Source organism: Oncorhynchus mykiss, chromosome Y, assembly GCF_013265735.2.
Source record: "Oncorhynchus mykiss isolate Arlee chromosome Y, USDA_OmykA_1.1, whole genome shotgun sequence".
In the NCBI taxonomy this organism is placed as follows: Eukaryota; Metazoa; Chordata; class Actinopteri; order Salmoniformes; family Salmonidae; genus Oncorhynchus; species Oncorhynchus mykiss.
The window spans coordinates 32,117,650-32,140,787 of record NC_048593.1 but is presented as its reverse complement, the minus strand read 5'-3'; the positions used below and the strand labels follow the sequence as shown (position 1 = coordinate 32,140,787).

Below are 23,138 nucleotides of genomic sequence, written 5' to 3'. Positions count from 1 at the left end.
TTGTGCTATTAGACAAACTCATCTCCAGATGTATCTGACAGGGACGACATCCCAGGGTCAGATATAAAGTACTAAAAAAACCACACAAAAAAACAGGTAGGATGTGAACTCCCCAATCTGAAACATTGCTGGCTTGCAACCCAATTTAGGGCCATGACAGTATGTCTGAAGCTGCAGGTACAAGATGGCTGGAAATAGAAAAGTCAGACTTTACTTTGGTCCCTCTGCCCGTACTCCCATTCACTGAGGAAAATATATTGAGTGAGTTGTGGGAAATGGGCAGGAACCACATCAAAAGAACGGAAAGAGACAAAGCGAGTTTTCAACCTTACTACAGGAACCTCAGTGTTTTCACCCATTGTACATATGAAGGGTTTTAAGCCACTACGATTAGACACAGGTTTTTAGAAACTGGGCACATTTGAAACTTCAATACGTCCATCAATTACATGAAAAGGGTACTCGAAAATCATTTGAAAGGCTGAGCTCTGAGTTTAATATACCAAGGTCAGACTTCTTCAGGTATCTGCAAGTACGAAGCTTTCTATCCAAACACCAAAACTGGATAAGGTTACAATGCACCCCCACGGCCATAGAACAAAACTTAGCCAGACAACTAACTTATACAGTGCTTTATCCTCCATGAAACAAGATAACACATTGATTCGTAGACAAAGTTGGTAAGGTGAACTTCATCAAGATAAGTGAAGAGGCATGGTTAGATATATTCTCTGAAGCTCATAAAGTTACCAATGCAAATTCATGGAGGGGAATTCAGTGGGAAATTGTCGTTTTTTTTCAGAACCCACAGATCCCATGTTAGCCATTCTTGGATCCAAATTATATTTGTTACAAAAACTTTTCATTGCAGCTAAAAAAAGCTCTGCATTAAGATGGTCCCAGAAAGAATGGCAATTAAATAATGGCAAGAGTGGCAATTATAAGAACAATATACAAAAAAAATCACATTTAGATTAAGATTAAAGCAAGATACTAACTGTGAACATGGAGATTCAGTGGGACTAGAGATGGTGTCTGATCAATGATCCCTTACTCTTTATGGACTCTACATGTATATATTAACAGATTCCTTCAAAGTATGTACACAACCCAACCCACTCGGGGTGTGGTGCGTCTTGCTAGTGCTATTTTTTGTTTATTTTAAATGTTTTGTTGTTGTTTTTTCTTGTATGTATTTGTTGCTTTTGTTTATGCGTCTTATCTTTCAATAACAATCCGTGCAGTTACCTGTATGTTGGAATTGAATGCAAAAAAAAGAAACATGGAAACGATACAAGAGGTTTTTCAGAAAGGAACCTGTCAGGCATTTCAGTCATGCACTGTGAGGCTCTTAGAAGAGACCGCTGCCATCTGCTGGCCAGACATATGCACTGTTAGTAGTGTATTGTACATCATACCTCCTTCATGGCAACAGGGTTGCTAGGGAAGGCCTGCCCTCCAGTCAGTTCAGCATACTTCCTCTCCAGAGAAGCCAGGTTCTCCCTCTCCTAGAGACACACAGACTGTCAGTCAAACAACGGTAAAGATATACAGATACAAAACAGAACCAGTACACAAAAACCTTCTTACCCTCTGAACCATCAGGAGCAGGTTGTTCTTCTCTTTTAGGAAGCTGTCCTTCTCTCGCTGAGACTGCTGAGTAATCTGTGTAGACTGCTTCTTCAGGGTCAGGAGTCTCTCCTTGCGTGTGACAGTACTACGCTGGTAATCTGCTATCTCTCTGAGTAGTTGCTGACCCTCCTTGCCCTTGTCCTGACCACTCGCTCTTTCCAGCTGCTGGAACTCCAGCTCCGCCTCCAGCACCTCAACATCCTGACGAACAGCACACACACACACACACACACACACACACACACACACACACACACACACACACACACACACACACACACACACACACACACACACACACACATCATTTAAGGTTGAGAATGCACTGGCTTTGAGTGGGTCCTTGTGTGGAGGATTCAAATTCACAGACAGACAAATACATTGACATTTTACAGACAAATAGACCATAATAATGAGCTCCCATTATCCTGTAATGCCAATAAAATTCCTTAGCTAGCTAACAACAACCTACAATCTCCTTCTTTGCACATACTTCATGCCACTGCACTTTCCATTCTTGGATGGGACCACTGCTACTCTCCTTTTCAAAATGCCTACAAGGCCCTCCCCCACCCTCCCTTCAGCAATCCGATCACAACTCCATTTTGCTCCTCCCTTCCTGTAGGCAGAAACTCAAACAGGAAGCATCCGCGTTAAGGTATATTTGCTGGTGGTCTGACCAATTGGAATCCATGCTTCAAGATTGGTTTGATCACACGGACTGGAATATGTTCCAGGTAGCCTCTGAGAATAACATTGACGTATACACGGACATGGTGACTGAGTTAATCAGAAAGTGTATAGAGGATGTTGTTCCCACTGTGACTAATAAAACCTACCCAAACCAGAAACCGTGGATAGATGGCAGCATTCACGCAAAACTGAAAGTGTGAACGACCTCATTTAACCAGGGCAAGGTGACTGGGAATATGGTAGAATACAAACAGTGTACTTATTCCCCTTGTAAGGCAATCAAACAGGCAAAACTTCAGTCCAGAAAAAAAGTGTCGCAATTCAACGGCTCAGACACAAGACGGACGTGGCAGGGTCTACAGAGAATCACGGATTACAAACCAGCCACATCGCAGACACCAACGTCTTGCTCCCGGACAAGCTAAACAGCTTCTTTGCTCGCTTTGAGGATAACACAGTGCCACTGACATGACCCGCTACCAAGGACTGTGGGCTCTCCTTCTCTCTGGCCAACATTAACCCTCGTAAGACTGCCGGGCCAGACGGCATCCCTAGCCACGTCCTCAGAGCATGCGCAGACCCGCTGGCTGGAGTGTTTACGGATATATTCTCCCTATCCCAGTGTGCTGTCCCCACTTGCTTCAAGATGTCCACGATTCTTCCTGTACCCAAGAAAGCAAAGGTAACTGAACTAAATGACTATCACTCACTTCTGTCATCATGAAGTGTTTTGAGAGGCTAGGTAAGGATCATATCACCTCTACCTTACCTGACACACTAAACCCACTTCAATTTGCTTACCACCCCAATAGGGTCTGAACCCCACCCTGCCCAACGCATCACCAGGGGCACACTGCCTGCCCTCCAGGACACGATGTCACAGGAAGGCCAAAAAGATCATCAAGCACATCAACCACCCGAGCCACGGCCTGTTCACTCCGCTATCATCCGTAGGTCAGTACAGGTGCATCAAAGCTGGGACTGAGAGACTGAAATACATATTCTATCTCAATGCCATCAGACTGTTAAATAGCCATCACTAGCCGGTTACCACCTGGTTACTCAGCCCTGCACCATAGAGGCTGCTGCCCTATATACATAGCCATGGAATCACTGGCCACTTTAATAATGGAACACTAGTCATTAGCTTTTGTACTGTATTTTAGTCAATGCCACTCCGACATTGCTCATCCAAATATATTTCTTAATTTGATTAATTTACTTTTAGATTTGTGTGTATTATTGTGAATTTTTAGATACCACTGCACTGTTGGAGTTAGGAACACAAGCTTTTTTCTACACCCACAATAATATCTGCAAAAAATGTGAATGTGACCAATAACATTTGATTTGACTATCTCTGTCTGAACCATAACAGAAAGGCCATCAAGTGAAACCAATAACAATAAGGGAGCTGTCTGAGTGAGACAGGGAGGATATGAGGACATCTATAAAAGGGAGAGAAGGGCCAAAGAGGAGGACCCTATGTGCACCACAGAAACAGAACAGAAAGGAAAACCCATGGTGATTACAAGGAGTGGGGGGGAAGTTAGGAAGAGGGGCAGCCAGAGAGGAGGAGTAGGAGGGGCAGCCAGAGAGGATCAGGAGGAGGAGGGGCAGCCAGAGAGGAGGAGGAGGGGCAGCCAGAGATTAGGAGAAGTTAGACAGGAGGAGGAGAAGTTAGACAGGAGGAAGAGAAGTTAGACAGGAGGAGGAGGGGAAACCAGAGAGGAGGAGGAGGGGAAACCAGAGAGGAGGAGGAGGGGCAGCCAGAGAGGAGGAGGAGGGGCAGCCAGAGAGGAGGAGGAGGGGCAGCCAGAGAGGAGGGGCAGCCAGAGAGGAGGAGGAGGGGCAGCCAGAGAGGAGGGGCAGCCAAAGAGGAGGGGCAGCCAGAGAGGAGGAGGAGGGGCAGCCAGAGAGGAGGGGCAGCCAAAGAGGAGGGGCAGCCAGAGATTAGGAGAAGTTAGACAGGAGGAGGAGAAGTTAGACAGGAGGAAGAGAAGTTAGACAGGAGGAGGAGGGGCAGCCAGAGAGGAGGGGCAGCCAGAGAGGAGGGGCAGCCAAAGAGGAGGGGCAGCCAGAGAGGAGGAGGAGGGGCAGCCAGAGAGGAGGAGAAGTTAGACAGGAGGAGGAGAAGTTAGACAGGAGGAGGAGAAGTTAGACAGGAGGAGGAGAAGTTAGACAGGAGGAAGAGAAGTTAGACAGGAGGAGGAGAAGTTAGACAGGAGGAGGAGGGGAAACCAGAGAGGAGGAGGAGGGGAAACCAGAGAGGAGGAGGAGGGGAAACCAGAGAGGAGGAGGAGGGGCAGCCAGAGAGGAGGAGGAGGGGCAGCCAGAGAGGAGGAGGGGCAGCCAGAGAGGAGGAGGGGCAGCCAGAGAGGAGGGGCAGCCAGAGAGGAGGAGGAGGGGCAGCCAGAGAGGAGGAGAAGTTAGACAGGAGGAGGAGGGGAAACCAGAGAGGCGGAAGAGGGGCAGCCAGAGAGGCGGAAGAGGGGCAGCCAGAGAGGCGGAGGAGGGGCAGCCAGAGAGGGAAGCAGAAGCACTTTAGTGGAAGAAAGGCAGCCACACTAACTGAGGAGCATGAGGGACCAGTTAGAAGTTAGCGCCTCGGGACAGGTGTCCAGCTGGGTCCTCTGGTCAGAGACAAGCTCCTCCAACCACTCTACCTTAACCCTCTCAACATCGAGCAGGGCTTTGTGCTGCACAGCAGTGGGGACACACAAACACACACACATGCGTGCTCATAAGAACACACTGACACCCACAACACAGCAAAGACTGAGAGCAAGGAAAGAGAGTGTTAGTGAAGGTAAAGGAGGAACCAAGGAGGCAGCAGAAAAGAAGGCCTGCCCTACTGTATTCAGACCCGTGGGCTGGACTGAAGATTCCTCCAACTCAGATTCTCACCACTGAAACCCCAACTCCCACACATACTTTGTGTCTCTCCCTCCCACTCTCCACCTCACATTCCCTGTGTCTGAAAGCAATGGCATCCAACTCACAGAGATGGACAACATGTCTACTGCTGTTACCTGGGACTTGTCTGTGAGGACAGTCTTGTCAATGCTGCCAATCTTCTCATTGAGTTGGTCCAGTACCTCCTTCTCCCTATGTAGCAGGGCCATCTCAGAGTCCTGCTCTCCCTCCAGCAGAGCCCGCTCCACCTCCATCTGCACCACACACACACACACACACACACACACACACACACACACACACACACACACACACACACAGCTTAAAATCAGTATTGTTAGCTCCCCAAAGCCAGACACAGATGGACCAAAATTATCCCCCCTCCCCCACTACTGTCATTACCCAGCCACTGTAAACACTAATTTCCTAACTCCACAAAGAATCCCAACTCATAAACACACACATAACAACACCCACTGACACACACACATAACACACAGCATGGGTGAAGCTCCCTCCATTCACTCTCCCGTGCTGTGCTCTGTAGTGCTATGTTGTGTTGTGTGGTACTGTGTTGTGCTGCATACCTCTCTGATGGATTCCTCCATCTGGTTGTCCAGGTCTTTGATCTTCTGCTCCAACTCTTCTATGTTGTTCAGCACCTGGATCCTCTCTTCCTCGATACGTGTTACTTCCTGTTTCAGATGCACGTCCTCCGTAGCCTGCTGCTGGTGATATTACAGAGCCATCGTCAGTCCATGGGCCTACAAACTATCAATCAATCAACCAATATAGACTATCAAGCAATCAATCAAATGTATTGTATAACGCTCTTTTTACATCAGCAGTTGTTACAGAGTGTTTTACAGAAACCCAGCCTAAACCTCCCGCTATCTACTCACAATGTGTGTTACTGTCAACACTGTGATGATGTCATGTCTTAAACACGATATGGTCCACTACAGGATCACCCCTCATTTAAAGCTATGGTACATGTTTTTTATGTTTTCTTAACAACCTTCTGATTTGTAGCTAATAGTACATTGGTTAGATGGAGCTGCCTCAGATTGCTGTCAGCGATAATGAGGGGGAGTAATGCCCCTTCCATGTGTCTGTAATGCAGCGGAGATTCAGGTCCCTCAGGAGAACAGGGACTGTGTTAATACTCTACTGTCTCACAAGGCGTCTACTGCACAAGCCTCAGTGATCTCCTATCAGTAAGAGAGCCCTTCTGCCACCAGAGAGTCAACATCAGCTCCTGTCATCAGCCCCTGATCTAATCCACACACGTCCGGGCGCACACTGTATCTGACACATCACAACCTCTATCATATCTGCTGCCTGCTCCGCCTCCAGTTAGAAGCCTTCAGGAGTCCTGCTGAACAGCAGAGCCTCACGTGGCAGGCAGACAGCAGTCCTGGGATTAATGGGCTGTTTCTGAGGCCGTATCTGACTGGCTGCTCCACTGTTCCCCTGCCAGGATTTAGGAATATGAGATGGAAGAAGAGATTGGATTGGAAGGTTCAATAACTAATGTATTTAATGGGACATAGCTGTAACAAATTATAGTGGAAATGTATTCTCTACATGGAATGAAATATAATACTCATCTTGTAGTCGGGTACCAGATGAAAGTAGTAAAGTAGGCCCCAACATGTTTTATTTTCCAAATACACAAAGCTTGTATGATTATCTGTTGTAATGGTATAAATATTCATATCAGCTACAAAGTATGTACCGGGTATTATAAGTACTTTATTATTAACAAAACATCTTACACACAGCACATGAGTGCGCACAGTTATTCTACTGAGGATAAAGTCATTTCCTGTTCCCCTTCCTTTCAGAAAGTCTGAGTGGCTGTAACTGTATTCCCCAGAGAACTCCTCCATTAAAACTAAACACACCATTAAGTCATTACTGATCTAGAGTGGAAAATGCCACAGTTTTACAGCCCCTCTAGAAGTGTAACAGTGGCTCTGGGACTGAGACTGGGGTTAGGTGCAGAGAGACTGAGCTCCTCGTGACATACTGGGGCACTGTTGGAGGTGTACTCTGTGTGTAAGAATTCCATATATCTTTAACAACACTGATACCTCCACCCTCACTGCGCTGCATAGTTTCCTCTACATTCACACCAACTCTGTCATGGGTGAACACACACAGCTATGTCGGAATGAGTTACTGTGTCATGCAGATGCTTTGATAAATCCCTCCCTAACCCTGTAATTATCAACAACAAGCCCTTGGTTTCATACTTTTTCATACTTTTTTTGTGAGTACAGTATGTGTGCACCCACATGTTTGGCTGTCTAAAAGGATGTGCTTGTTTGATGTTGAAAGGGTTAGAGATGAAAGACCTCGGGTCTCAAGACAATGTTAGACATGTCTCCAGGACTTACCCTGGCTCTGTGGTGAGGGGAGGGTGAGGGGACAATGCTACGCAGGCTGACAGCAGGTGACTGGGCCCTGGCATCCCTTGCTTCTCTGTGCCCGCTGTGGTGGCGCTGGCGGACCTGCCGCACCTCAGCCAGCTGGTACTCCCGGGCTTTGGGGCCAAAGCCGTTCTCCGGGGCGGTGCCACTGACGCTGCCGGGGTAGTCGGAGAACACTGACTCATCATCAGACTCCTGCAGCTTCTCCAGCTCCTTGTTGATCTTCTGCAGGTCGGAGATGGCCGAGCCGCCCTGGTCCTGGACCAGCTCAGTACACAGGCTCAGGATGGTCTCCAGCCGCTGGTGCTCCTATACACATTACAGGGAGAGGACCCATGATTAACACAGTCACACATTACAGGAAGAGGACCCGTGGTTAACACAGTCACACATTACAGGGAGAGGACCCGTGATTAACACAGTCACACATTACATGGAGAGGACCAGTGATTAACACAGTCACACATTACAGGGAGAGGACCAGTGATTAACACAGTCACACATTACAGGGAGAGGACCAGTGATTAACACAGTCACACATTACAGGGAGAGGACCAGTGATTAACACAGTCACACATTACAGGGAGAGGACCAGTGATTAACACAGTCACACATTACAGGGAGAGGACCAGTTGTTAACACAGTCACACATTACAGGGAGAGGACCAGTGATTAACACAGTCACACATTACAGGGAGAGGACCAGTTGTTAACACAGTCACACATTACAGGGAGAGGACCAGTGATTAACACAGTCACACATTACAGGGAGAGGACCAGTGATTAACACAGTCACACATTACAGGGAGAGGACCAGTGATTAACACAGTCACACATTACAGGGAGAGGACCAGTGATTAACACAGTCACACATTACAGGGAGAGGACCTGTGGTTAACATAGTCACAGATTACAGGGAGAGGACCCGTGGTTAACACAGTCACACATTACAGGGAGAGGACCCGTGGTTAACACAGTCACACATTCCAGGGAGAGTACCCGTGGTTAACACAGTCACAGATTACAGGGAGAGGACCAGTTGTTAACATAGTCACAGATTACAGGGAGAGGACCAGTGATTAACACAGTCACACATTACAGGGAGAGGACCAGTGGTTAACACAGTCACACATTACAGGGAGAGGACCCGTGGTTAACACAGTCACACATTACAGGGAGAGTACCAGTGATTAACACAGTCACACATTACAGGAAGAGGACCAGTGATTAACACAGTCAAACATTACAGGGAGAGGACCAGTTTTGAACACAGTCACACATTACAGGAAGACGACCAGTGGTTAACACAGTCACACATTACAGGAAGACGACCAGTTGTTAACACAGTCACACATTACAGGAAGACGACCAGTTGTTAACACAGTCACACATTACAGGGAGAGGACCAGTGATTAACACAATCACACATTACAGGGAGAGGGCCCGTGATTAACACAGTCACACATTACAGGGAGAGGGCCAGTGATTAACACAGTCACACATTACAGGGAGAGGACCAGTTGTTAACACAGTCACACATCACAGGGAGAGGACCCGTGGTTAACACAGTCACACATTACAGGGAGAGGACCCGTGGTTAACACAGTCACACATTACAGGGAGAGGACCAGTGATTAACACAATCACACATTACAGGGAGAGGACCAGTGATTAACACAGTCACACATTACAGGGAGAGGACCAGTGGTTAACACAGTCACACATTACAGGGAGAGGACCAGTTGTTAACACAGTCACACATTACAGGGAGAGGACCAGTGATTAACACAGTCACACATTACAGGGAGAGGACCCGTGGTTAACACAGTCACACATTACAGGGAGAGGGCCAGTGATTAACACAGTCACACATTACAGGGAGAGGACCAGTTGTTAACACAGTCACACATCACAGGGAGAGGACCCGTGGTTAACACAGTCACACATTACAGGGAGAGGACCCGTGGTTAACACAGTCACACATTACAGGGAGAGGACCAGTGATTAACACAATCACACATTACAGGGAGAGGACCAGTGATTAACACAGTCACACATTACAGGGAGAGGACCAGTGGTTAACACAGTCACACAATACAGGGAGAGGACCAGTTGTTAACACAGTCACACATTACAGGGAGAGGACCAGTGATTAACACAGCCACACATTACAGGGAGAGGACCAGTTGTTAACACAGTCATACATTACAGGGAGAGGACCAGTGATTAACACAGTCACACATTACAGGGAGAGGACCAGTTGTTAACACAGTCACACATTACAGGGAGAGGACCAGTGATTAACACAGTCACACATTACAGGGAGAGGACCAGTGATTAACACAGTCACACATTACAGGGAGAGGACCAGTGATTAACACAGTCACACATTACAGGGAGAGGACCAGTGATTAACACAGTCACACATTACAGGGAGAGTACCCGTGGTTAACACAGTCACAGATTACAGGGAGAGGACCAGTTGTTAACACAGTCACAGATTACAGGGAGAGGACCAGTGATTAACACAGTCACACATTACAGGGAGAGGACCAGTGGTTAACACAGTCACACATTACAGGGAGAGGACCCGTGGTTAACACAGTCACACATTACAGGGAGAGTACCAGTGATTAACACAGTCACACATTACAGGAAGAGGACCAGTGATTAACACAGTCAAACATTACAGGGAGAGGACCAGTTTTGAACACAGTCACACATTACAGGAAGACGACCAGTGGTTAACACAGTCACACATTACAGGAAGACGACCAGTTGTTAACACAGTCACACATTACAGGAAGACGACCAGTTGTTAACACAGTCACACATTACAGGGAGAGGACCAGTGATTAACACAATCACACATTACAGGGAGAGGGCCCGTGATTAACACAGTCACACATTCCAGGGAGAGTACCTGTGGTTAACACAGTCACACATTCCAGGGAGAGTACCCGTGGTTAACACAGTCACACATTCCAGGGAGAGTACCAGTGATTAACACAGTCACACATTACAGGGAGAGGACCCGTGGTTAACACAGTCACACATTCCAGGGAGAGTACCAGTGATTAACACAGTCACACATTACAGGGAGAGGACCCGTGGTTAACACAGTCACACATTACAGGGAGAGGACCAGTGATTAACACAGTCACACATTACAGGGAGAGGACCAGTGATTAACACAGTCACACATTACAGGGAGAGGACCCGTGGTTAACACAGTCACACATTACAGGGAGAGGGCCAGTGATTAACACAGTCACACATTACAGGGAGAGGACCAGTTGTTAACACAGTCACACATCACAGGGAGAGGACCCGTGGTTAACACAGTCACACATTACAGGGAGAGGACCCGTGGTTAACACAGTCACACATTACAGGGAGAGGACCAGTGATTAACACAATCACACATTACAGGGAGAGGACCAGTGATTAACACAGTCACACATTACAGGGAGAGGACCAGTGGTTAACACAGTCACACAATACAGGGAGAGGACCAGTTGTTAACACAGTCACACATTACAGGGAGAGGACCAGTGATTAACACAGCCACACATTACAGGGAGAGGACCAGTTGTTAACACAGTCATACATTACAGGGAGAGGACCAGTGATTAACACAGTCACACATTACAGGGAGAGGACCAGTTGTTAACACAGTCACACATTACAGGGAGAGGTCCAGTGATTAACACAGTCACACATTACAGGGAGAGGACCAGTGATTAACACAGTCACACATTACAGGGAGAGGACCAGTGATTAACACAGTCACACATTACAGGGAGAGGACCAGTGATTAACACAGTCACACATTACAGGGAGAGGACCTGTGGTTAACATAGTCACAGATTACAGGGAGAGGACCCGTGGTTAACACAGTCACACATTACAGGGAGAGGACCCGTGGTTAACACAGTCACACATTCCAGGGAGAGTACCCGTGGTTAACACAGTCACAGATTACAGGGAGAGGACCAGTTGTTAACACAGTCACAGATTACAGGGAGAGGACCAGTGATTAACACAGTCACACATTACAGGGAGAGGACCAGTGGTTAACACAGTCACACATTACAGGGAGAGGACCCGTGGTTAACACAGTCACACATTACAGGGAGAGTACCAGTGATTAACACAGTCACACATTACAGGAAGAGGACCAGTGATTAACACAGTCAAACATTACAGGGAGAGGACCAGTTTTGAACACAGTCACACATTACAGGAAGACGACCAGTGGTTAACACAGTCACACATTACAGGAAGACGACCAGTTGTTAACACAGTCACACATTACAGGAAGACGACCAGTTGTTAACACAGTCACACATTACAGGGAGAGGACCAGTGATTAACACAATCACACATTACAGGGAGAGGGCCCGTGATTAACACAGTCACACATTCCAGGGAGAGTACCTGTGGTTAACACAGTCACACATTCCAGGGAGAGTACCCGTGGTTAACACAGTCACACATTCCAGGGAGAGTACCAGTGATTAACACAGTCACACATTACAGGGAGAGGACCCGTGGTTAACACAGTCACACATTCCAGGGAGAGTACCAGTGATTAACACAGTCACACATTACAGGGAGAGGACCCGTGGTTAACACAGTCACACATTACAGGGAGAGGACCAGTTGTTAACACAGTCACACATTACAGGGAGAGGACCAGTGATTAACACAGTCACACATTACAGGGAGAGGACCCGTGGTTAACACAGTCACACATTACAGGGAGAGGGCCAGTGATTAACACAGTCACACATTACAGGGAGAGGACCAGTTGTTAACACAGTCACACATCACAGGGAGAGGACCCGTGGTTAACACAGTCACACATTACAGGGAGAGGACCCGTGGTTAACACAGTCACACATTACAGGGAGAGGACCAGTGATTAACACAGTCACACATTACAGGGAGAGGACCAGTGATTAACACAGTCACACATTACAGGGAGAGGACCAGTGGTTAACACAGTCACACAATACAGGGAGAGGACCAGTTGTTAACACAGTCACACATTACAGGGAGAGGACCAGTGATTAACACAGCCACACATTACAGGGAGAGGACCAGTTGTTAACACAGTCATACATTACAGGGAGAGGACCAGTTGTTAACACAGTCACACATTACAGGGAGAGGACCAGTGATTAACACAGTCACACATTACAGGGAGAGGACCAGTGATTAACACAGTCACACATTACAGGGAGAGGACCAGTGGTTAACACAGTCACACAATACAGGGAGAGGACCAGTTGTTAACACAGTCACACATTACAGGGAGAGGACCAGTGATTAACACAGTCACACATTACAGGGAGAGGACCCTTGATTAACACAGTCACACATTACAGGGAGAGGACCAGTTGTTAACACAGTCACACATTACAGGGAGAGGACCCGTGGTTAACACAGTCACATATTATTGCCAATGTACTACTCATTAGACTCAGACTGTGTTATTGGGATCCAATTGTTTCATAGATGGGTATTTTCATCTATTTACAGTCTTCTGTCAACACAATGGGATCATGTCATCATCACCCAAAAGCCCTATCAAACAACCTATAAACTACCCATAGAAACACAATAAAACCAGAGAAACCACATTTCAAATGTAATCAAGTGATTTTCCGAGGAACACAAAGTTCAAATGAGTCTTAACCAGTCTGACCAACAGTCTGACCAACAGTCTGACCAACAGTCTGACCAACAGTCTGACCAACAGTCTGACCAACTGGTTCATGGCGCACCGCTCCGTGTGTTCCATCTCTTTACAGCAGGAGTGTGAGAGTGTGTTCAGTCAATGAAACATGATGACAACTAGCCAGAACATCCAATTAGCCTTCTCAAGAAATAAAAGCTGAAATCAAAGCACTATAAGCACTTTCATGTATTCATAACAGTCCCTAGTAAAGAGACGGGACCAGACAAACTAGCAGAATGAAACCAGGTGTCGAAGTCACACAATCAGAGCCTGCTAGAGTAGTAGACTCTAGACTGAAGAATAAAGGCAGGATAATAATAATAATAATGACATCATAATAAAAAAGGTTTAATAATAATGAATAGAGTGCATTAAACAACAAGTAAAATGACTGATCTAAGGCTGTGTTTATCTCACCAGTCTCTGCACCTCCTGTTCTCTGAGCCTCTCGTCTCTCTGGTGCTTGTGGTAGTCTGTAAGCTCCTCCTTCCCATTCAGAGAGCTGATGCTGCCTCTTCTTGATCTCAGCCCCAGCCCACCCTTCCCAAAGGACTGCCTCCTCTCCCCCAAGCCCAGGTCCAGGCAGGGTGAGGAGCCCCGCAGGCCCCCATGCTCCAGTTCACAGCCCAGCGAGGCCAGAGAGGCCAGGCTGGCCCTGCGGGGAGTACCCGGTACGCTGGCTGTTGCTAGCACTGTTACGTCTGGCGGCCGCTCCAGAGGAGACAGGCTGCGCCTCGTTTTGGAGGACAGGGACACAGAACCCTTCTCCCCTCTGTGGGAGCCCATGGAGCGGCGTGGGGGCAGAGACAGGGCTGTGGAGTCTGCCGACCGGTGGAGGCGGGGTAGAGAGCGGCTGTGGGTAGAGCCCAGGCCGTTGAGTGACCCTGTAGAGTACTTCCTCTGACGTGGCGCAGGGTCCATACCATTGTCCCCGTTCCGGCCCTGGGCATAGAACCTGCGACCTAGGCGAGGGCTGGAGGGCATGCTGGCCGCCCCACTGTGGCCCTGAGGAGGACTGTGTGCAGGCTCCCCATAGGAAGAGGAACCATTCCACATGGATAGGAGAGAACTGGCTACATTTGGGCAATGCCTGTCAGAGGAGCTAGAGAGGAGCAGGCTGTCCTGTGATTGGTGGCGTGAGCGGGTGTATGGCGGTTTGGGGCTGAGAGGACGCTCACCCTGGCGAGGGGAGGGGGGCATGCTACTACTGGTCATGTAGGGGAGGCCTCTGGAGGAGGGGGGGCGCTCGGCACTCCTGGGGGGCGTGGGGGACAGGGGGCTGGGAGGGGGCAGGCTGAGGTAGGTACGGGTAGATTCTGCGCTGGCCCTCAGGCTAGCCTCTAGAGCACTCTTCCGGCGTTGCAGAGTCTCCATCAGGTCCTGCAGCTCCGCCTTCGATCGGGAGCCTCTCATCATGGTGCCACCCACTGAGACGCCATTGCTGTGCTCAGTCTTTACACAGTCTGTGGAAACATCAGATGCATAGAAACCAAACTCTCATTAATGTGTATATATGATCCTGTCTTGGAGCACAGTAAAAACACACCCTATACTCAAGCCTAACGCCTATAAGCTGAGAGAGACTGAGGCAACCAGCATGAGTGGGATCTAATAACCAAACAGTGATCAGACCCTGTAGTATGCTGACTAAGGAGGGAGAAACCAGCGAAGAACGTCCTTCAGACGGTTCTGGGCCCAAAACAAACATAGTCTGTGGGTAAGGAAAGCTTCTTCTAAAAATGGAAGAATGCTGGCGGAGTGAGACGGGCCGGAATGCCTTTGTACTTTCTGGCAATGAGGGAGAGCCTGGACCCTGAGGAATCACCTCTGTCAGCACGCCCCTTCCTCCCACCGACCCGGCACCCGCGGCCCAGTATGCAGTGCAGGGTTTCTGCTCTAAGACCACCTGGGCTGGCTGACCTCAGGCTCTGTTTATCTGTGCTGACATGCTGTCATTTGTTCTCTCAGTGGATAAACTCACACCGGACAGGGGAGAATGGGGTGGACTTCCATTTATTTATACCTTACATGGGCAGTTTGACCCAAGGTCTTTGGCTGTGTACATAATCGCTTAGCTGAAGAGTATAACCGTCAGACTTGAGTAAAGCAGAGTAGAGTCAAGCAGAGCTAGAGCATGACCCTTGCCCCCAGCAGACAAAGATACAGATAGAGAGATAGAGAGAGAACAAATACATTCTGAACTCTGAGAACCACTTCCTTACCACACAGCCATCACAGTAACACCTTGGTACTTCTGGAGGTTCCTCATGCAGGGGAAAATGGATAAACAGGGGAGAATAGCAGTAGGATTGGGAAATGTAGAGAAATGGCGGTAAGAGTGTAGTCTTCAGGGTTGTGCGAGAGAGAGAGATCGGTCCCTACCTGAGCTGTAGCCCATAGTGGCGACAGGACTCTTCTGGGGCTGCATGCTCTTCATACGTCTGGCCTCCTCAGGGTGGTTAAAGCGGAAGAAGTAGGATTTACCCAGACAGAGTGTGAATCCTGGATAAACAACAGTCAGAACTGACTCTCTCACAAATACACACACATTCAACAGAGCGCTTTGTAGAGTATTTTGAACACAGCCATACACACACACACACACACACACACACACACACAACAGAATGTTTCTACCTTGGAGTAAAGGGCTTTACTGAGTTTTCTCCAATTACATCGACGTCCAAGTAAAACACATTGTTTAATGCAGAGGACAGTAGTGTAAGACATTGTCACGATGCCTCAGTCCAGGCAGCATATGGAGCACATTACAGATACCCTCTGTTCTCTAAACCATACTGTCTGGAGCCGAGGAGCTAAATGAGGAAACCTTACAGAGTAGGAAAACAGATCCTAGGAAAAGAATTCAGCCTCCAATATTAATGGTATCTGAGATGGAAACAAAGTTCTCCTCACTTTTGTGGACAAATAATTGACGACTGAGAAGGCAGCTCTGTGTCCCTGAATCAATATTCCATTTCTCTTTTATCTATGTAATTGAGCCGGGCTGTCTTCTACACTGAGACACTGTGATGATTTCAGCAATATTTACTCTCTGAGACTGGGGCTATGACAGAGATGTACAACTCCCTCCCCCCAAACACACGCACGCACGCACACACACACACACACAGTTCAGGGCCGGAGTCTTCTGGGTCTGATAATCCAAGGTTTCCTGCTCCGCCAGGCTGATGGTTCTTCAGGAAGTGGGGTATCCTTTTACACAGTCAGATACATACAATCCATCAGCATTAGTTAATTCACCCTGCTCTGGCCACCTGAAACAGCTTTCCCTCATATGAGAAGTGTGTGTGGGGGGGGGGGGGGGTTAAAGCATCACACAGACAGCAGGGCAGCAAGGCAGAGCAAATACCAGACAGAGGATTTTTTGTTATAGACACCATTGGGGAAACCCAATTCACAGAGTCCTCCTACACATTTGGGTTCTACTCAATGTGTGTGTGTGTGTGTGTGTGTTATATGACTAGCCTTCCACTGGAACTACGTTACTTTGTGAAATTATATAGTAGGCTGTATATTACTAACTGATTAGACCTGTAATGAGTTGTTCTAATAAAACATTTTAGCAACAACTTAATCCTCTATTAATAATATGTCTACCACAGAGAATGGTGGTGTGGTACCTCAGATAATCAAACACCCAGGGCTCAGGGAATCCCCCTCTCACAGCCCCTTCTGAGAATAGTAGCCTATCCCTTTTTGTCTAATTAAGTAACCACATAATGACCGCTAATGACATGGTTATTTTGGAGCAAAGATGTAAGAATTACGGACCAATGCGCAGGCCGCTCGACTTCTGATTAGGGACCAACAATGCATGTACAGCTCGACTTCTGATTCGGGACCAATGCACAGGCCGCTCGACTTCTGATTAGGGACCAATGCGCAGGCCGCTCGACCTCTTCTTGCATCTATGCTACTTCCCAATCACATAAAAAAACAAGAGTGATAAATTTACATAATTCTTATAAATAAGTAGGACTATTGCTATTATTGTTTATTTTTCCCCAAGGAGTACCAACTCACTTCGGGAAAACGTGCAATGATTACCAAACCACTTCGGGGAAAACTTGCAAGGCGTATCAAACCACTTCGGTGAAAACTTGCAAGGAGTATCAAACCACTTCGGTGAAAACTTGCAAGGAGTATCAAACCACTTCGGTGAAAACTTGCAAGGAGTATCAAACCACTTCGGTGAAAACTTGCAATGATTACCAAACCACTTCGGGGAAAACTTGCAAGGAGTATCAAACCACTTCGGTGAAAACTTGCAAGGAGTATCAAACCACTTCGGTGAAAACTTGCAATGATTACCAAACCACTTCGGGGAAAACTTGCAAGGAGTATCAAACCACTTCGGGGAAAACTTGCAAGGAGTATCAAACCACTTCGGGGAAAACTTGCAAGGAGTATCAAACCACTTCGGGGAAAACTTGCAAGGAGTATCAAACCACTTCGGGGAAAACTTGCAGGGAGAATCAAACCACTTCGGGGAAAACTTGCAAGGAGTACCAAACCATTTCGGGGAAAACTTGCAAGGAGAATCAAACCACTTCGGGGAAAACTTGCAGGGAGAATCAAACCACTTCGGGGAAAACTTGCAAGGAGTACCAAACCACTTCGGGGAAAACTTGCAAGGAGAATCAAACCACTTCGGGGAAAACTTGCAGGGAGAATCAAACCACTTCGGGGAAAACTTGCAAGGAGAATCAAACCACTTCGGGGAAAACTTGCAAGGAGTACCAAACCACTTCGGGGAAAACTTGCAAGGAGAATCAAACCACTTCGGGGAAACGGTGCAACCATTTGAAAATGATTAAGAAAAGCGCACTCTTGGCAATACAGCTATATATATATATTTTTTTTTAATGAACCTTTGTTAATTAAATAAAGGCAAGTCAGTTAAGAACGAATTCTGATTTACAATGACGGCCTACCCCTGACGTCACAGGGCCAATTGTGCGCAACCTTATGGGACTCCAAATCACGGCCGGATTATGATACAGCCTGGAATCGAACCAGTGACGCCTCTAACACTGAGATGCAGTGCCTTAGACCGCTACGCCACTCACGAGACCCTTTAAACCCGCTAAAGTTTAAACAGTCCCCTAAAAGGTGTGCGGCATATCCTACTACTGAGTCCATACAAAAATGCACTTCGAGTATTTCAATGGCTTTAAAATAAAATAAGAACATTTACTATTTTGCGCGCAACTCTTTAACAAACTGGACATAACCAAATAAAACCATGTATAGCCTACAATTGAACAATAAATCCAAACTGGAGTTCGCGAAAGATTACTGACTGGTTAAAAAAAAGTTATTATCCTGCAAGATGAGGAGGGAGAATGGTGAAACAGATACGCATGTTCTCTGGAGCAACTTTTGAAAACGTCTGAGATGTTTTTGTTTCGAGGACGACAACTAACCTTTGTGTGCTGTCCCATTCAAACTGTTGAGCGTTGGTGATGGACGGAACTCCTCTGCCTTGGATTAGCATGACAAAGGGACAGAGGCGCTTCCCTCTGCTACCTTGACGAGTCCTCAGACACTCCTCCCCATTCTCAGACGGAGCCCCAAACCCGGGATTGCGCAAATCTGGTTGGCTGATTTGGGTGGTCGCAGACGCGCCAAATTGGGGAGAGGAGGGGGCTTTGGTGGGACGGGGGTGATGGGGTCGGGTGACGTTTGATGCTGCAACCCCAACCCTAAGGAACAGTTACATTTTTTTTTTAAATGTAACCTTTTTTAACTAGGCAGTACGAGTTTACAATCGTGGATATCGATTTTGGATATCATAATTTATTTAATCTAGCCTAATAAATGGCATGCTTTCCCATGATGTCGTGACATGTTTTATCCGACATGGAGGACTACTTTACTCGCATAAAAGGGTTGGATGTAACCTGGTTAATGTAAAGCCATTTTGAGAATGCTGGAATTTTTGAATTAGCCTAATTAGATTAAAACATCGTGTCTGGTTGTGTTTATGCCATATATATATAAAATGTAATACCTTTTAAAAGTTAAATGACAAATATTTAGGCTGTATTGAAGCGTTAGGTTGTAGGTGCGAGAGGAATAGCCGCTCGGATTTGGAGAGGCAGAGTGCGCTTTAAAACCTTCCTGAATAACTGTGCCTGTCAGGTGCCCACGTGGCCACAATATTATTGGACGACTTGGGAGAATGATGATCTGCAACAGACAGCACATCTCAGTATCAACCTTAAAAAAAACAGCCAGACGGTGTCTTTCTAGACCTTATAAACTGTCGAGAGTAGACCCGCAACTGATCTAAATGCAGAGTATAATTTTTTACTCACTTGAAAACAATAATGCAATTATTAACATGACCTGTATGAATTGTGAAGCCTTTCTGTTATGTATGTTTTTATTATTACAAATACTTCAAAATTAACAAAAAGTGACGTTAGCTGATTAAGATTATATCAAAGAACACAATGTAAAATATCTCCTAAACCTGCGTTTGCCACAGACGATACAAAAACCCTACAAAACGCCATTAATTTCCCCCATAAGCTTTGTACAATGAACCATAGTGGAGTTCGTGCCTACAAAAAAGACTCCATTACTATTTACCTCTATTGACACTATGAATGGTGGATAGAGGACAGGACAGACAGACTGGTAGACTATACTGACTTGTGGTATAGTAAAAGTTAGCAGGGAAAAGCATAGTTCATAAGGGAAATACCAAAACACCTTGATATAGGGGAAGTGCCAGCAAGCAGATGAGGCAATTTGGCTAGGATGGAAGAAATTATATAGTACAACCTTCACTATCACGAATGTAAACCAGGGAAAAATTGCACTACCCTGTCTTGTGCCCAATAAAAAAAACACACAACCCTCCCCAAAGCAAAACATATTTTTTTGATACAACCCCTCCCCTATTTTGGACCCCCACCCCCCCTTTCCCACAGTACATTTAGAACTGTCCCTAATCGACCCAAGCTGAGAAAGCAGTCCAAAGAGCAATGTCTAAAACAAAATCATCAGCACGTTATGCACATCACTCAAGTCTCTAATCAGTGCTTTTCCTTGTTTCTTTCACACCTAAATAATGTAGACCACTGTGTGTTTTCCCTTAGGGCATTACAAACGACAGAAACCAGGTAGAGCTACTACAATGGTCCTGGTAACACTACAAACACTAATACATATGGCTGACATTATAATAATATAATAATAATTAGAATATAACTCATATTACAAAGAAGAAGTGACAGTGACTGATGAACTAACAAATTCACGACTGTCATCGCTCAGAGTGTGGACCGTGGGATAGTGTGTATGTACGGTCTGTGTGTTTGGGGTGTATTTGTACAAGTGAAAGTTAGGCAGTGGAAGGCAGGGGCCTCGCCCACTGCTGAAACCCTTCAGGCTCTGCTCTCCATCACACTCACAACTGCTGTTACATCATGGGGAGGGGCTGCTGATTATTTCCAGATGCTGCTCTTTAGTCCTTGTTGAAAATCTCTCTCAACACACACACACACACACACACACACACACACACACACACACACACACACACACACACACACACACACACACACACACACACACAGTATTAAACACACCAAACAATTTTCTCTCTTACACGCCAATGATGCAGAGATGATGAGTGGTGATCAAGTCGATGTGTAATGTTATTTTGTACATTGCGTGTGAAGGAGGGGAGTGAATACCAGACACGTACTGTACCATGTTTAATATCTTTGCTGAGAAGCATCTGTGTGTTTGTGTGTCTACGAACCTCGAGCACAGAAACTCTAACGACTACTACTCCTTCTACTGTAAACACTACATATATGGATGTATTCTTTGGACTCTGACATTGCTCGTCCTAATATTTTTATATTTCTTAATTCCTGTCTGGTGGTGGTTAACTGGTGCAGTGAATCAGGCGCAGGAGAGCAGCAATGAGCGTACAAGGTATTTAATTCCACGACAGCACCAGTATACAGACAATACTCAAGTGCGGAGAAATACCGGTCACTCGAAAATAACGGGCGTAAATACATAACCCGGCAAACATAACTAGCCGACAAGTACCGCCATGAACAATCAATAAACACGCACACTAACATGTGGGAAACAGAGGGTTAAATAATGAACACGTAATTTGGGAATAGAAACCAGGTTTGTAGAAAACAAAGACAAAACAAATGGAAAATGAAAAGTGGATCGGCGATGGCTAAAAGACCGGTGACGTCGACCGCACAGAGTTACAGCATATGTGAAGTCTCACCCCACTAAGCACCTCACCCAATCTCAATAGGGCAGGCCTACTGTATGTCAACAGCATGGCCTGATGGGTAACTGACCGGCGACAAGAAATCATTAATTCTCACAGTTTGTTGTCCTAACACTACAGGAGATTACATCCTTAGACAAGACCAGAGGAGTTGAAAATATTTTCTACTTCACCTAAATCTGATACTGGTATCCATCTGTATGTTTGCATATGAACCATTTCATACGTTTAATATGTTGATGACAAGTGTGTGTGTGGGTATGCATGCATGTGCATATGTGAGTATGTGCATTACTTTGCGGTATTACCTTGTGTCAGCAATGTTGGCTTTGAGACATGGACTCCATCAAGTGAGCACAGGTTTCCGGAAGGGTGAAGGGTGATGACTCCTCCTCTATTTATAATACGACAATGCTCTGCCTCTATACCCAAGCCCTCAATAGTGATGTCTTGAGGTACGGACGCATCCTCTCGGCCAATTCGGGTCACACCTGAAACACAGAAAAGTCTCGTCATTGAAAGCTACTGTCTCTGTAGCACATAGCACCCCATATGAAACATCAACACACGGCAGGTAGCCTAGCGGTTAAGAGCGTTGGGCCAGTAACCAAAAGGTCACTGGTTGAAATCCCAGAGCCGGCAAGGTGGAAAAATCTGCTGTAGAGGGGTTGGGTTAAATGCACATTTTGGTTGAATGCGTTCAGTTGTGCAACTGACTAAGTAACGCCTTTCCCCTTTCTTTCATGCATACAGTAGTGCTGGTCATAACCCCTCTACATTTAACACTGGTTTATTTAAAAGGCATGTGACTATGCACTGATATTATGGCATTCACACAGCATTGCTAGGTCAAATCATCCTGGGTTTTAGCAGCCAAGAGACACACTCACACCAGAGTACTTGCAGTTCAGTGCTTCCCTTCTGGGAAGTACAGGAAGACTACAGAACTGTGTTTGTGTACTCTAGATATCAACTGGACTTTATTTACATAAATGCATCTAGGTTATTTATTTGTGTGTGCATGTGTGTGTGTGTGTGTGTGTGTGTGTGTGTGTGTGTGTGTGTGTGTGTGTGTGTGTGTAGTGTGCATACCTTCATTTAGGGGCATAAGTGTAATGGCAACACTGAGCCGGCCACTGCCCAGGCCAACCAGGTGAGGTGTGGTCGTCTGTACCTTCAGGCTTCCTCCAGTCTCTATCAGGTTGATTGGTGGCCTCTGTGGGGAAAGAGAGAGTGAGGTAGGGTCCTGGAGTAGTGCTGTGAGCTTTAACAAAATAGAGAGTGTGTGTGTGTCACAGGAGGTTGGTGGCACCTTATTGGGGAGGACGGGTTCGTGGTAATGGCTGGAGTGGAATAGATGGAAGGGTATCAAATACATCAAACACATGGTTTCCGTGTGTTTGATGCCATTCCA

The 23,138-nt window shown here is 46.5% G+C and overlaps 1 protein-coding gene across 8 annotated transcripts in view; it reads right to left on the bottom strand.

Annotated features, from left to right (window-relative positions):
* The window catches only part of LOC110509425 (pleckstrin homology-like domain family B member 2), a 34,951-nt gene that overhangs the window by 9,792 nt on the left and 2,021 nt on the right, over nt 1-23,138 (bottom strand). For 4 of the 8 annotated variants that reach the window (XR_005040371.1, XM_036967407.1, XM_036967409.1 and 1 more), the window contains exons 3-11: nt 22,817-22,940; nt 22,033-22,215; nt 15,805-15,924; nt 13,840-14,885; nt 7,644-7,985; nt 5,829-5,969; nt 5,358-5,495; nt 1,591-1,833; nt 1,419-1,508 (exon numbers count right to left, since the gene is read on the bottom strand). Coding sequence is in view for 7 of the 8 variants with exons in the window: in XM_036967407.1 (XP_036823302.1) it covers nt 1,419-1,508; nt 1,591-1,833; nt 5,358-5,495; nt 5,829-5,969; nt 7,644-7,985; nt 13,840-14,885; nt 15,805-15,924; nt 22,033-22,215; nt 22,817-22,940 (2,427 nt within the window). In the remaining variant the exon portion in view is untranslated. Of the gene's footprint in view, nt 1-1,418; nt 1,509-1,590; nt 1,834-5,357; nt 5,496-5,828; nt 5,970-7,643; nt 7,986-13,839; nt 14,886-15,804; nt 15,925-17,217; nt 17,360-18,872; nt 19,207-22,032; nt 22,216-22,816; nt 22,941-23,138 lie in introns of those variants that run through there. The other 4 variants (XM_036967408.1, XM_036967414.1, XM_036967412.1 and 1 more) reach the window with 4 other exon arrangements.